Source organism: Labrus bergylta, chromosome 7, assembly GCF_963930695.1.
Source record: "Labrus bergylta chromosome 7, fLabBer1.1, whole genome shotgun sequence".
Classification (NCBI taxonomy): domain Eukaryota; kingdom Metazoa; phylum Chordata; class Actinopteri; order Labriformes; family Labridae; genus Labrus; species Labrus bergylta.
The window spans coordinates 6,267,093-6,282,243 of NC_089201.1; the positions used below are offsets into that span (position 1 = coordinate 6,267,093).

The following is a 15,151-nucleotide window of genomic DNA, read 5'->3' on the forward strand; positions in this document are numbered from 1 at the left end:
AGACTCATGATAGCATGTTAGCAGGACGCCATGACAAGGAAGGCATTTACCCAGAGAGCCGAATCATCCGAATCACCAGGTGGAACAGAAGACTATCAATAAAAATACCAGGTGGTAGATCAAATCATAAAAATCACTGGGTGGTATATATCAAATCATTAAAAACACCAGATGGCATGCATTAACATCTTGTGCCCCCGTAGGCAAGGGGTGGGGATGTGACGGATAAAAAATAGAGGGTACTAATTATCCCGGCTTTCAACATGATGCCATTATCTTTAAAAAAAAAAAAAAAAAAACAGGAAGACAAAGTCCTCCGGATGACAGTAATATGCGTGCTGGTGTTACTGACCCGGCGCTTCACGTCCACCTACGTTCAACAGGGCGAGTGCACAGCTGTCACTTTTTGAAAACACAGAGAAGAAAGAGATGCAGAAATGTGGTTCTGTGTCGAGACATTTCAGGAAACTTCTTTAAGGTCCGCTCAGACCTCTGAAATCTTAGCAAAGAGTAAAACTAGAGAGTAAAAACTTTCAAATTATTTAAGTAGCACTCCAGAGATTTCTCTCCAATCCAGTTGGGGTCACTCTCTCTGTCCGCTACTTTACGGGAAGAGTTGCACAAAATGTTTTTTTCAATGCTCGCTGAGACTCTTGCTAGAAATTCTGACTTTTTTTTTTTTTTACGATGGTCAAACTACATAAACTTTAGCTCTACTCAGACTGTTTTTTTCCTGCAAAAATGCCGTAACAAAGTTCAGCCGTCATCAACTCTTTATCAACTGAACGTTCATATATTCATATTGGAACGCCTCTGTTACGACCTCTGAAGACTATACAGAGGAGGGGATCACTTCGTCCCGCCATTGCGCCTCTGCAACATTCAGACTGAAGGAGAAACGTCACAGGGGCGCGGCTTGAAACGGCGGTCTAAACATGGCGACTGGATCCTATTTTTCCAAATATACACTCTGGGTGTCAACATGATATGATCAGGGTCAACACAGAAAACGTTATGCATTTATCCTCACAAAGCTTAATATCAACTCACACTGCACATGTCTATAGAATATATCTCTCAACGAGAAAATCTGCCTGCTGTAATAGTTTTACTTAAATCAATCAATTAAGGTCTTTTCTTATATCATAAATAAGGACCCGCGTCCACCTAGCGTTTACTCCAGGCAGAAAAGCTCATCCATCCTGTTTCTATGACAACAGTCTGTTGACAACGTCCGCTATATGACCGACACTGCTCTGTTACCTTTTACTGCATGTTTTATATTTGAGAACGTTTATTTCCCGATCAGACACGGAGCGAGGAGGATGTGAGAACAAGACACGATCTGTAGGCGGAAAAACTACAGGAAATATCAAACATTTGGAAAAGAGCGCTGGTGACATCAACGGCGCCTTTCTGAAAAGATTAAAGATTTTCAACTTGAGCACTTGGAGTGACATATATATTTGTGTTAAATCAATTAAAAATGTCCATATTAGCATCAATTTAATAAATATAATCCTTCAATACAAAATTACCTGCAGCAGGAGAGGAGGATTTTGGTCGAGGGTCGAGGACGCTTCCAAGGAGGGGGTTCCCCGTCTCCGTGCTGGTCTCTGCTGCTCCGGGGTGAGTCACACTTCCTGGGCTGCCCGGTCTGCTGAGGGTCTTTGTGTCTGTGTCAGTGAGACACACTTTCCCATCATCCACAGGGAGACCTCTCTCCTGCACGTAGGACGACTGCTGCTCTTTAGCGCTGAATATCGGCTGATCCACAGGCAGACCTGTCATGATCTGCCAGCCTGGATAGCTGCTGTTGTTGACTGTTTCTCTGTTTGAGAAGACTTTCTGCAGGTAGTCCATGCTCGAGGCGCTCAGCGGATGGTGGGGGGGATTTAAACCCAACAAAGAGGAGCTCTCTGCTTCCGTCACACCCGGACCTGCAGAAATCATCCTCCCTAACATCTCCCTCACCTTCATGTCGATGCCTGCCTGAGCAAACATCTGGTTATAATCCTGATGTTCGGCCATCTCAGCTGTGAGGAACCTGTTGTGGATGCGTGAGATGTACTGTGAGTACAGGTTGTTCTGATGGTCGGCTGTGAGGTGACTCATGTTCAGAGACGGGTCGCGCTCTGCGGGGAGACTCCGCTTCGCAGCCAGCTTATTGAGGTGCACCTTCATGTGGTTTTTCAGGAACCAGGGCTCTTTGAATCGACGCCCGCAGATCTGACAGCAGTGCTCAAACGAGTCCTTGTGTTTCCTCATGTGGCCCTTCAGGAACCAGGCCTGGCTGAAGGTCTGCCCGCACACCTCGCAGGGAAACTCTCCGAGGGGCTTCTTTTTCTCTCCAGCGGCCATGGCGGGTTTCTGCCCCGATCCTGAATCGGCTGATATATGTGTCGTCTCCACGTGGGCGATGAGCTCCTCCTCTTGTGAGGCAGCGAACTCGCACAGAGTGCATTTATAGGGTTTGTGAAGGATCCTGATGTGACGTTCAAGCTCCTGCTGCTTCCTGAACTTGCCCTTACAGAAGGAGCAGCGGTAGCCGCTGGGTGGGGGCAGGATGGGGTCAGGGATGGCGTCGGGGATGGTGGTGGCTGTGGGAGATGTGGAGGTGTGCGGCTGCGTCTCTGAGGGGGGAAAAAACTGAGGTTGTGTCGAGACCGTCTGTGAGAGCTGAAGTTGGTTTATATTGGATGTTTGCTGTTGGCTGACGTGTCCGCCTCGAGTCTGTCTGTCCCTCAGTATCGCCCTCTCCTCGAGCTCGTGAAGCAGCCGATTCTCCTCCCTAACTCGCCCTCTGCCCTTACCCAGAATGCCTTGCTTGTGAGTGCGGAGGTGTATCTTCAGGTTGCCCTTCTGTGCGGCCCTGTGGTCGCAGTACGGGCACTTGAAGGGTTTCTCCCCGGTGTGTGTGCGCATGTGCAGGGAGAGGATGCTGTTGAAGCGGAAACGCTTTCCACACAGCGGGCAGGGGTACTTCCTGTTCTTACGGCTGTCGTCCTGGGCCGAGTTTACCTGCGGGACCATGCTCTGATTGGTGACTCTCAGGAACTGGGAAAGCTCTGCTCTCCCGTTCATACTGCTTAGAATCCGTGCATCCATTATTTGATTGGCCAGAAGCGCCATCTGGCTCCTAATTGGGTGGGTGGACGGGGTAATGAAGCTGTCCTTTCAGTGCCGGGCTGATGTTACAGTACGGTGGTCAGGGCTGAGCGGTGAACTGTGAGCCGACTGTTTGCACCTCTTCACTTCAAACAGGATGTGGATTCATGCTGTTCTCATGAAGTGTCTGTCTGTTGACGCTCAGACCTGAAAAAAGATTAAAAAAAAGATTCATTAAGTGTTTTCAGAATCTGCAGAAACAAATAAATTATCCAAAGACAAAAACAAAGTAAAACGCCTGAGAGCAGTTAAACAAAATGTGGTGTTAAGAGCCGTCATTGAAGTAAATCTGTACACTTGCACCTGCTGTATAATGCCAGTAATGTGCCACAAATAGGTCAGGAAACAGAGCAGAGCGGGCTGCGACTCTCTTCATCCTGTGTTAAGTATACCTGTGGTTTCACATGATTGTAGGAGAGTGTGAAAACGCTGATTAAGTCTAACCACAAAGGCTTCCTCAACAAATATCTCATCTTTACTCAGGTGAAAATCTTTGTCTTGATCTCATTTTTGTTCCGACACACACACACACAATACTAAAGCAGCACAAACATCAAAGAGCGTCTGCTTCAACTCGGCCTTCCTTTGCATTTCACAAATCACCAAACGCTTTAAAGAAAAAGATTAAAGTGAAGTGAAAGAGAGGAGGGTTTTTTTTTTTTTTTTTTCATCAGGTCTGATGCATATTTGAATAAAACTTTCACCTGAATAATTATGTCACAGGAGCACTAAGGGAAATAAACAACTTGATGATGCAAAAATGCAAAGTCAAGTTGAAGGAAGAAATTCAAATAGAAAGCTGAAATATGCATCACTTCTCCCCGAGCCTGCTTCCCTTCTTTTCATTGAAGAGTAGCAGCAAAACAAAGCTTCAAATTCACATGGTGCTACAATGGTAGAGGTCACATAAGCGAGCCCTGCACGGCTCCGCTGCAGCACCAAAGGGCACAGAACAAAGCCGGCACTGTCCACGCTGAATTAACACAGGCTTACATCATCCTGGACTGCAACCTCAGTCAGTCATGAAAATGATGTACACAAACCCACACTGATAAAGAGGCGGCAGCACAGTCTGCTCTGAGCTCATATTACAAACCAATGCACGCAGACTGAACACATCTAACCATCTCTGACAGGCAAACAGTGAGTTCATTAAACCTCGATATCACAGACCGACTTCATGCTCCTTAACCTGGTATCCCCGAACACTCAGGTCAAAGGTTCCTTTACCTACGTCATCTCTGGAGTGAAGCCTCGGCTTTGTAGTATTGTTCAGTTTATCCAAATCCGATCGATCAAACTCAACTTCAGGTAGCTCTGTCGTTACAGCATCTTATAGACTTGCCTGGCCCGCTGTGTCTGACTGCAAGTTTCTAACACGTGTGTCACACCCCTAGACTGTAGAAACGGACAGCGCGCCTCAGCATCCTCCCCGCTGATCAGGAAGAAGACAGAATATCACCCTGATAGGCGCTGACAATTTGCAACCAGAGTCTGCGCAGTAGAGATCGTCTTCCGCTGATGAAAACACACATTTCACCTCCTGATAAAAGGTCAAAGGTCCCTCAGGTGAGGTCAGTCCACAGCAGAACAGTTGCTTGTGTTGGTTTGAAGCAGACACTCACGGTTATGGAAGTAAGTACAGACTCTTGTGTGACCTTTCTCTATGTTTCCTCTCCCCATTCCTCCTCTACTCTGTGTCACAGGAGCCTCATTCGTCAATAGAGCTGTCAATCATCACCTTTTTATAGCACCAAATAACTATCGATGATTTAAAAGAAACTTCCCAGAAAAAGATGAGGAACATAAGCTATCATAAATTGTGTTTGACAAAAGATCCAGGGAGTTTGACCTCAGGCTGAAATATAGGTGTTCATGCTGAGCGTTAATATGTACAATGAATAAGCAACTTTCCTACTGGGTCCATGATTCTCAAACTTACAACTAGGAAGTGGCTGAATGCTCATGTTAGCTGCTTTCTGATGGAAGCTAGCAGGTTTTTAAAGATGTTTTTTTAACTCGTAATTCAGCCCGATGTCACTCATTATCGATTGTCTGTGTAGTTATGAACTGGGAAGCTTTGGATGGAAATAGTTCCTCAGATTTGTGACGTGGATTTGACTAAAACTTAAAACAGAACAATGAGAGTCAACATTTAGGCATCCCATCCTGAGCATGACTTCGCAGTTAAAATGGCCGACGGGGGAAAAGAGTCTATTTAAGTTTAAAAAATAACAGACATCTGCATGCAAGTGCAACAAACAGACGTCACTTCTCCACACCAACTCCTCTATCTCTTCTCAACCTCCAAGTCATAACGTCAACAAAGGCAACTCCCGAAAAAAGAAGGTCTTGGCAGGGAGTCGTTAACAGGTTACACTGGAGGCCCGAAAATTTGGTCATCACTCCCAAGGTCAAGATGATTACCTCGGGTTCAGGGATTGATTTTACTTTAAGAGAGGTGTCGTTTTGTGTTCTTAATGTACATGTTCTGTAACGACTGTAAACTTCCTTGAATCGTTGACACTAATTGACACTAACAGAATTCAAAGTGAAATGTCTATGAAGGAGTCGTAGCCGCCTGCTGCTGTCAATGATCCACAGCAGTCAGTCATGAAAATGTTCACGAACCTCACAAATGAAAACCTGATGAGAGCAGCTCGGCGGATCTGAATGAATGTTCGGATATGAGCCCGACCTAATCGTACCTGACAGGGAGAAAGTGAGCGAATGATATTAGCCGACACTACATCCTCTTCATATCTGCTTAAAGTGATATTCCTCTGATTAACTAAGCAAAGCAAGAAGGCATAAAACCTTCACTGCTGTGTGTGTGTGTGTGTGTGTGTGTGTGTGTGTGTGTGTAAGTGTGTGTATGTGTATGTGTGTGTGTGTGTGTGTGTGTGTGTGTGTGTGTGTGTGTGTGTGTGTGTGTGTGTGTGTGTGTGTGTATGTGTGTGTGTGTGTGTGAGTGTGTGTATGTGTGTGTGTGTGTGTGTGTGTGTGTGTGTGTGTGTGTATGTGTGTGTGTGTGTGTGTGTGTATGTGTGTGTATGTGTGTGTGTGTGTGTGTGTGTGTGTGTGTGTGTGTGTGTGTGTGTGTGTGTGTGTGTGTGAGTGTGTGTATGTGTGTGTGTGTGTGTGTGTGTGTGTGTGTGTATGTGTGTGTATGTATGTGTGTGTGTGTGTGTGTGTGTGCGTGCTAGGTTCTGCAGGATCGGTTGACGTTGGGCGCAGCGTGCAGGGCCATCAGGTGTTTTCTCTGTCAGAGTGGATTAGGCTCTTTTGCTGCAGATTGAGAGAGGGCTTGATTGTTATTAAGCATCGTGTCACAGTGGCGCCTCTTAGGTGTGGCCGTGCATAGACGAACAAGGAGCAGGTGTGATTTAGCAGAAGGCAATAAAAGGAAAAAAGAAATGTGACGGATACACAGATAAAGCAGCTTCAGGAGCCGAGGAAGATTCACATCAGACCGAATCAAACACTGCTACAGGTTTTTTTTTTTAATGCTGAAGATTCTGTTCTCCAGCAGAACAGGAAGGGGGCGGAGTCTCTTTTATTTTACATTGTGTTGCATAGCATATTGTCAGGCAGGATGGATGGACAATATTGTAAATCCATATAGAGGTGACACTGCAATGAAACGCGTGGCTGAAATTTATAGATCAGAAGTGCACATTTCATATTTCTTTTTAAGAGCAGTTAAGCGTTAATAATTTATGTGGACGGTTGAGCTGAAAGCTACAATGAACGCACCACAAACATTTACATAAGCCTGAAACCAACAGCCTCACTCACACAGCCGATGTTCTCTGAGAGAAAGACAAATAAAGGAACAACTCGCAGAAAGAAAGTGTGGAAAGAAACTATAAATCTGATGATAATCAGATGGAAAACATGACGGTCTGAAACATTCATTTTCTGTCTTATATCTTCCACACTGAGATGCTTTAAATCTTTGTTTTAGCAGGATATAGTGAAGGCAAGGCAGCTTTGGTGGTAAAGCACATTTCACACAACGAGGCAAATCAGCGTGAGTAAAAAAACAAAACACAAGGCGTAGATTTACAGTGATCAAGGGGATGACTGAAGATATAACGATTTAAATTCATTAAAAAAGCAAAAGTGCATGGTTAAAAAAAAAAGTCTTAAAGTAAGTTTAAAGCCGTTAGAGGCAGGGTCGCTGCTTGTCAACAGGCAAGGCATGGCAACTGCTTGGGGCCCCAGACCAGTAAGGGCCCAACAGACCACATCACCACTGGTTAGAGGGAAGCGGGTTCAGACGATACCAGAGTTTAAAACGTTGATTCCATTCAAGTAAAAAACAAATGACATCGATAAATATTTGGATGCCACGGCAACAAAGGTAGACGTCTTGACACCATTGTTGAGTCATTTCTTGTTTTCAGTATCCATAAAAATGCATGCAAACTCCTGCACAGCATTTCGATACCTGCTATTGAGCAGTTTCAACATTACTCTCTTTGATTCAGAATAAGTGTCAAATATTTGAATAACCTCAGAAGGAGAAGATTCTAAAGTTAGATGTTTTTTTTAGCTCAGACTTTGAGGATCGGAGACGATATAGGGGGGCGGCAGTAGCTCAGTCTGTAGGGGCCTGGTTTGGGAACCGGAGGGTCTCCGTTCCAAGTCCAACTTGGTCTGGTAGCTGGAGAGGTGCCAGGTCACTTCCTGAGCACCGCCCCCAGTCCTACCTCAACAACTCTGACGTGCTTCCTGTAGCAGCCCCACTCTGACATCTCTCCATTAAAGCATGCCCACAGGTCCTGTTTGTGGATGTGTTTATTTCATAGTGTTGTAGTCAAGACAACACTAACCAAGACCAAGACATACCCGAGACTGGAGTGCTACGAGAACGAGACAAGACCGAGACATTTAGGGATCAAGACCGAGTCAAGACCAAGACCAAGAATATCACTGAAAAATCTTCATCTTGTGTGCAGGAGGCGTGTCACTCACTTAAACTGTAACACCGGGAAGGTTGCAGTCATAACCGGGAGATAAAAATCAAACTATAAAGGAATTGTTCTTGTTATTTTAGAAGGAGGAGTTTTCCTTGTAACCAAAAGAATGATGTGGAAAAATAGATGATCAGTGGTGGTCTCAACCGGTCTTGATTTAAAATCCAGAGTCTGCCCAGTCTGACTCGAGACAAGACCGAGTAAAAAGACGTTGGATTCCGAGAACAGACCATCAAAAAGGGTTCTTGAGACCAGTCTGGAGACGAAGAACGATTTTGAGTACTCCATAACTAATATTTCAGGTCTATGTGTGTGTGAGCAGCATTTCTCTCAATAACAGAGTGTAAACTAGAATTTCCCTCAGGGATTAATAAAGTATGACAAAAATATTTTTTAATCTGCATCCTTAAAAACTTTCCAAAACAAATTTTCTGCAAACTGTCCAACTTCCAAAATTGTTTTTATCTGTAACGTTTCAGTACTGGACCTTACAGAAACGAGCCGTTGTCAAAAAGTATATTTTTGCGAGGTAGATGGTGTGCTGAATTGATTTCAATATTTCAAATGAGATGATTATGAAAATACAGTTTTAAGTTTATCCTTGGTAAGAAAAGATGATTGTAATGTATGTTGAGATCTTTTTTTATGCAGACATGATATAAACACAAGTGTAAAAAAGTAATATGTGATAATTTTCTCATGAAGTGGAGATCTAATGATATATCTGAACGTAAATGATATCATGTGATGTTCTGCATGTGTCCCGATCCTTTGCTGCACGCCTCTGCCTCCTTCAAAATCACTAAATGACAGATCATGACTTTCATAAATTCCTGGAATTCCCTGACGTCCCGGCGTGCGGATAACAACCGTTTTATTCATCATTACAGAGCGCCGCTATGTGCAGACAGTAACAGCCCCCTCGCCGTGCGTTGTGCCCCCTTTGCCTCACTTCACCCACGTGCCCACCCACCCAAACCAGCAGCCGAGCGTCCTGCAGACCGCCCTGTCAAAGGATGAAGAGGGCAGTGGTAGCACAGCTGCCCACCATGACCTGTACAAAAGATAGCACCCATATACTTCCTGACAGGCAGATTAATGAAACCCTATAGGAGCTTCTGTGTAGGCCCCCCAAAAGCCTGACGGAGACAGAATAGTCTAACCAGCTCCATTCATTACTGCAGGAGCACGGAGCACAGAAAGAGCACACACAGCACTGACAAACGGGCTCCTTGTGAGTAATAGCTAAAGAACTCATAAAGGAATACATACACATTTGTTGTGGATGCAGTAAATCTATGCCACTCCTTTCACAACTATCAAAAAATCTGGCTCCTGCCCTGTAAAAATAAATCTGGCGTTCATGTGGCGCAGTGGTGACATGCAGTTATTTGAGAGTCAGCTTTTCCTCGTGTTCACTGAGAGGAGGCTTCGATTGGTTTAGTTAATGCAAATCAGAGCTGCTGAATGCAAAGAATGGCCGACAGAAACACTCAAACCTTCCAGGTCTGATTGGAAACAGCAGGTTTCAGTACAGAGTCGTGTGAAGTGATGAAAATCCTTCTTTTCAAGTTTTTCAAATGAAAAAAAATTCAATGCATAAAGGCTCGTTTATGTTCCACCTCTGATCAGATACGGGTCTGTACTCTGCGTTCATCTGTCTGCACGTTTCCTGGACGATTACAGATACAACAAACAAACAAAAGTTTCAAAACCACCAGAAGTTGGGGGGCGGTTGTCGAGCGGTTCATCCAAACACAACGAAGAAGGATACTTTGGAGATGGCGTAACGTTTTGAGTAAAGATGTGCTCGTTGGTTCAGAACTGTAAACATAATATTAGCTCGCCCGAGCACAGGGACAGACGAGGACAGAACAGCTGGCCGGAGATCAGACGGCAGCTAAGGAGAAGTGGCGGCCTGTTCGAGACTGCGCCCTCCAGTTGATGCATTTTTTAACGTCCATCTCAAAGCAGAGGACGTGCAAGAGGATTTGGCTAGTGACAGTCATAGCCTGATTTAAACGTCTGCGTTGAATCTACTCCATAGTGAGCACTATGAACTTGAGCGTTGGTTTGTCTGGCGAATCTCTGCAGAACTCCGCCTCCATATCTTCATGGATTCGGGAACACCAATGTTAATCTTAGTGCAGATTTATCTCTAACAATGAGGCGAGGAAGAATCATAAAGGTTTAGCTAACGTCTAATTTCCTCGCAGAGTCTGTTGTCGACTTTGTCCGAGGCTTTTAGTGTTCTTCCTCCTGCAGAATTTTGAAAATAACGGCGCGACTTGAAATGTTATAAATGCAGGAAATAAAATGCTACCCAGGGGGCCAATCACAGGGCTTGTGGTCTGCGCTGTTTTGACGGAGTTCAATTTTTGAGGAGGTGCATGTCAGGCTACCTGCTCAGGGACAGGGTTACACGAACCTACGATGAGCGCTTCGGCATAGACTCATCACAGAGGTATAAATCTTTTTTAAATAGTTTACAAGGTGTGTATCTATTTTCAGAAGTAAAGGAAGCAAAGATGAGCTTCAAGACAACGATGTGAAAGTGACAACGTGTGCATTAGTGTTTACAAAGACACATGCAGTATCATAACCTCATTCAGTGTGTGTGTGTGTGTGTGTGTGTCTGTGTGTGTGTGTGCGTGCGTGCGTGCGTGCGTGCGTGTGCGTGTTTGTGTGTTTTAGTTCGAGCCGCGTCAAAGTTTGCATTCATGAGCTTCCTCTGATTCTTTAAATGGCGCTCACACCCAGAGGAAATATAAACACCGTCTCCTCAACTCATCCTCTTCATGCTCATGCAAAGACACTCACATGCTCTCTCTCTCTCTTACACACACACACACACACACACACACACACACTCACATGCTCTCTCTCTCTTACACACACACACACACACACACACACACACACACACACACACACACACTCACATGCTCTCTCTCTCTTACAAACACACACACACACACTCACATGCTCTCTCTCTCTTACACACACACACACACACACACACACACACACACACAAACACACACACTCACAATGCTCTCTCTCTCTCTCTCTCTCTCTCACACACACACACACACACACACACACACACTCACATGCTCTCTCTCTCTTACACACACACACACACACACACACACACACACACACAAACACACACACTCACAATGCTCTCTCTCTCTCTCTCTCTCTCTCACACACACACACACACACACACACACACACTAATGTGCATATAGAATGTATTTTAAATCACTAATGTGTAAACAGTTGCTCTTGTTTGCACAGACCACCTGTTCTTTCTGGACACAAACAAAGCTCTGGCGTACGGCGGCGTGTGTTAACAGTGAGGGGTGCGTATAGGGGATGCCTTGCACAAGAGAAGCCGATCCACATGGTGCAGGCTGCATCAGATGGTTGGGCCCTGCAGGATGGCAGCCAGCTCCAACAGAACTCACACACAGATCTCAAAGGATGGAGCTTCTTCGGTCCGCAACATACTGACATGTTTTGCTTTCTTGAAAAGTACAACTTCCTGTGGTGAAATGAGAGCCGGGTTGCCGATCACAAACCCTCCATCATTTAAAGAGACAGACTGATTGAGTTTTTACACCTCATTCGTCTTCTGCATTGCTCAATATTTGCAAAAACTGCCAAAAGAAGATGGCAAAAAACGGAGATAAGACCGTCTCTTCTTTCAGTTCAGAAGCACTCGGAGGCACTAAAACAAAAGTCATTAAACGAGTCATCACAAAATCACAGCAGGACGCTGGTAATGCCACTTACAGTATCTCATTAAGCTATGGCATCTACGGGAAAAACTGACAAACAAAGAGCATAATCCAAGGCACATTAACTGGGCTGATAATTCAATGAACTCTCATTTGGCAGCCATCTTGCCCTTGTGATGGTCTTTTTTTCAGCCGCAGCAGCAGAGCACAGACCCCTCCTGAAGTTCCCCCCCCCCCCCTCTCTCTCTCTCTCTCTCTCTCTCTCTCTCTCTCTCTCTCTCTCTCTCTTGCAAACACACACACACACACACACACACACACATATATATGATCTTCCTCTCTGTCTCTCTCTTTCTCCTGCGCTCTCTAAAACAACAAAACATCCACCATTAGACAACGGGGTACCAGCGTAATTAGAAAATGACTTCCTTTGCAATCCTGGCTAAGTAGTTTACATACTGTAATTACAGGGACAAAATCATCTTTTCATCATTTCACTGATTGAGCTCATCAACCCAGTGGGATCCCAGGACTGTGCTCAGGCAACATCTGGGCTAAGAGAATTAGCCCTTTAGTTTAGCGGGCCTTCCACTGTGGCGAGTGTAGCAGGAACAGTGGACATGACCGTGACACACACCTAAGACTCAGAGTGCTTTTAGCGTTAACAATGTGAATGTTTCAATACAGAAGGAGTCTGAGCTTTATCGTTATGGGATATGAGCATTCTCAACAAACACAGCAAAAGGCAGAATTAATCGCAGTAAATGATTTCATGCAGACGAGCCAAAGCTTTCTCACTCAGCAATACGTACACTTCACCTGTAGGAGAGAGGCAAACAGTGGTAACAGTACGTGGTTTCAGTCTCCTTGGGGTATACCCACTTCTAAATCCCCTGTGATTCACACCATTAACTGATTGACAATATTCAGGAGTGTGCAGCATTTTTTTCCTCGGATGATGAAGGGGTGACCCTCCTTTCTCTGTCTAATTGGCTAGTAAACGCTGACTAAATAAGAGTAGTCGTACATGTCACTGTTTATACCGTGCTGTATGGGACACTTAAAAAAACATTTAAGGGAAAACATAAAGAGTATACCCACTTCTTCAGGCATCACTACACCACTGGAGGCAAAGGCATATTGTCCATGCATCTCAACATTTGATGAAGTCAAGCTCAAGCTATCTGCCAGACTTAAATTAATTTGTGCAGATTTAGTGGTGATAAAAAAAAAAAAAAGCACTGACTTGGATGTATCTGGATTCAGGAGGGACGAGCTAACACAGGTAACAGGTAAATCTGCAGAACAGCAGATAGAATAAACTGTGAGCTAAAGCTAACTGCTCTTCCCATAGTTATTGTTGCATAAGAGGTTGTCAATCTTTTTTATACTTTTTGAAAGTGCCAAAGCTTTAAGGGAAGTCTGTGGCTCAGTTGATAGAGTCGGTCGTCTCTCAACAAGAAGGTCAGGGTTCGATCCCCAGCTCCTGCAGCCACATGTCTGATGTGTCCTTGGGCAAGACACTTAACCCCAACTTGCTCCCGCTGTTTCATCCGCGGTGTGTGAATGTGTATGAATGGATGAGTTAATACTGATGGACTCTTTACTCAGCAGCCTCTACCATCAGTGTGTGAATGTGTAGGTGTGACCTGCGGTGTAAAAGCGCTTTCAGCAGTCAGAAGACTAGAAAAGAAATATCCAAGCTCAAGTCCATTTACCATTAAAAAAAAACCTGCAGATCTTCAGTGATATTTTAACCAAAAGCTGCCCTCAGGGAAAGAGAGTGAGCAATTTCTAAATTGCACAAAATACATTTCAGTATCAAAACAAGTTATCAATGTTCGACAAACGTTTTAAATAAGGTTGTCAAATTGTTCGATACTTTCTTGTTTTAAAGGGGACATATTAAGAAAAATACACTTTTACTGTGTTTTTGAACATACAGTATATTGGGGTAACCTGAGTGTCCACTGACCCACAAAATGTGAAATAAACCCACCCTGTCCTTTGTTTGTGGTCTGCATAAGTCTTACAACACAGAGAAAAATGCTCCGTTTCAAATAGGCTCTCCTTGTGATGTCACAGTGGGATTCTGTTAATAAATAACAGAATCCAGAAACCCTCCCCTTCCCTGGTATCTCCACCCATGGACTCCACCCCCAGCCTAGAACAAAACTTTTGAGCAGGTCTGCCGTTTTTAGTCTTCCTACAGAGGAGTGATGTCTACCAGGAAAACTCAGGGAGGGGTTCATTGCATTTAAAGAGACACACACACCAAAACAGAGCGTTCTGAGAGAGCTGGTTTATACAGGGTCACAAACCTCCTCTGGTGCTTGATTCATGTTATATGTTGACCAAAGCACAGCACAGATGTTTCATTTAGACCACAGGGGACTGTTTGAAAAGGTGCAGAAGGGGGATAAAACGATATAATCTCTGTTATATTAATGATCAGTCATATCCAAAAATGATCGTGCTGGTCGTTGTCTAAACACATTACCAAAGTCTTCTATTATCCAAACAAGTGTTGATATTGTTTGATTTGAACTAAAATCATCTCTAAGTTTAATATTATGCTATCATGACAACCTTAATTCCAATGTTGAACCACATTATCAAATAATTTTCTCATAAGGTGCTAGCGGCCTACAGAGCGGTTGCTAGCTCGATTAGCATCATATCAAACTTTTCCTCGCCCTCCGCAGCGCTCCGTTCCGTCTGTGAATCAATGCTTTGAAGATTGACCTTACTGCACGACAACCTTTCTTTTCATGCGGCGCTGTGTTTCCTCTAATTCTCTGAGTGCCCCGGGCTTTGACTTTCTAACAAACACATGTGGTCCCTGACTTGAAGGTGAAGTGCTTTCTCGTTGTCTCTGTCCTGTGGACGGGCTCTGACTCTGTGTGTTGGCAACAGAGGCAAGTGTTTAATGTGGCAGCTGTTAGCCTCGTGGATTTCCACTAATCACTCTCTCCTGATTACTCTGATGAGTGTATGATGCTCTTAAATAATCAACCCGCAATGAAAAAAAAGGAAAAATAATTATCATCATCTCCCTAAGTAGTGCAGCTGCACCCGCCTGCAATAATTACAACTAGAACAGGGCGCCTTCTCTCGTCACTTACAACCACTTATTATTAGAGATAACGCTAATTGGTGCGGTGGTGGGCGACAATTCTTCATGGGGTTCATCATAAAAAGCCAAACCTTCAAAGTTATGGCACATTAGAGGTCTTAAAGCTAAGGTAGGGCACT

The 15,151-nt window shown here is 44.4% G+C and overlaps 1 protein-coding gene across 4 annotated transcripts in view; it reads right to left on the reverse strand.

Moving 5' to 3' along the window:
* LOC109988336 (zinc finger protein 536-like) overlaps positions 1–15,151 on the reverse strand; it is a 42,430-nt gene that overhangs the window by 24,435 nt on the left and 2,844 nt on the right. For all 4 annotated transcript variants that reach the window (XM_065956596.1, XM_065956597.1, XM_065956595.1 and 1 more), the window contains exon 2: positions 1,539–3,315. In XM_065956596.1, the coding sequence (XP_065812668.1) occupies positions 1,539–3,132 (1,594 nt within the window). In that variant the 5' untranslated portion in view covers positions 3,133–3,315. The remainder of the gene's footprint in view (positions 1–1,538; positions 3,316–15,151) is intronic.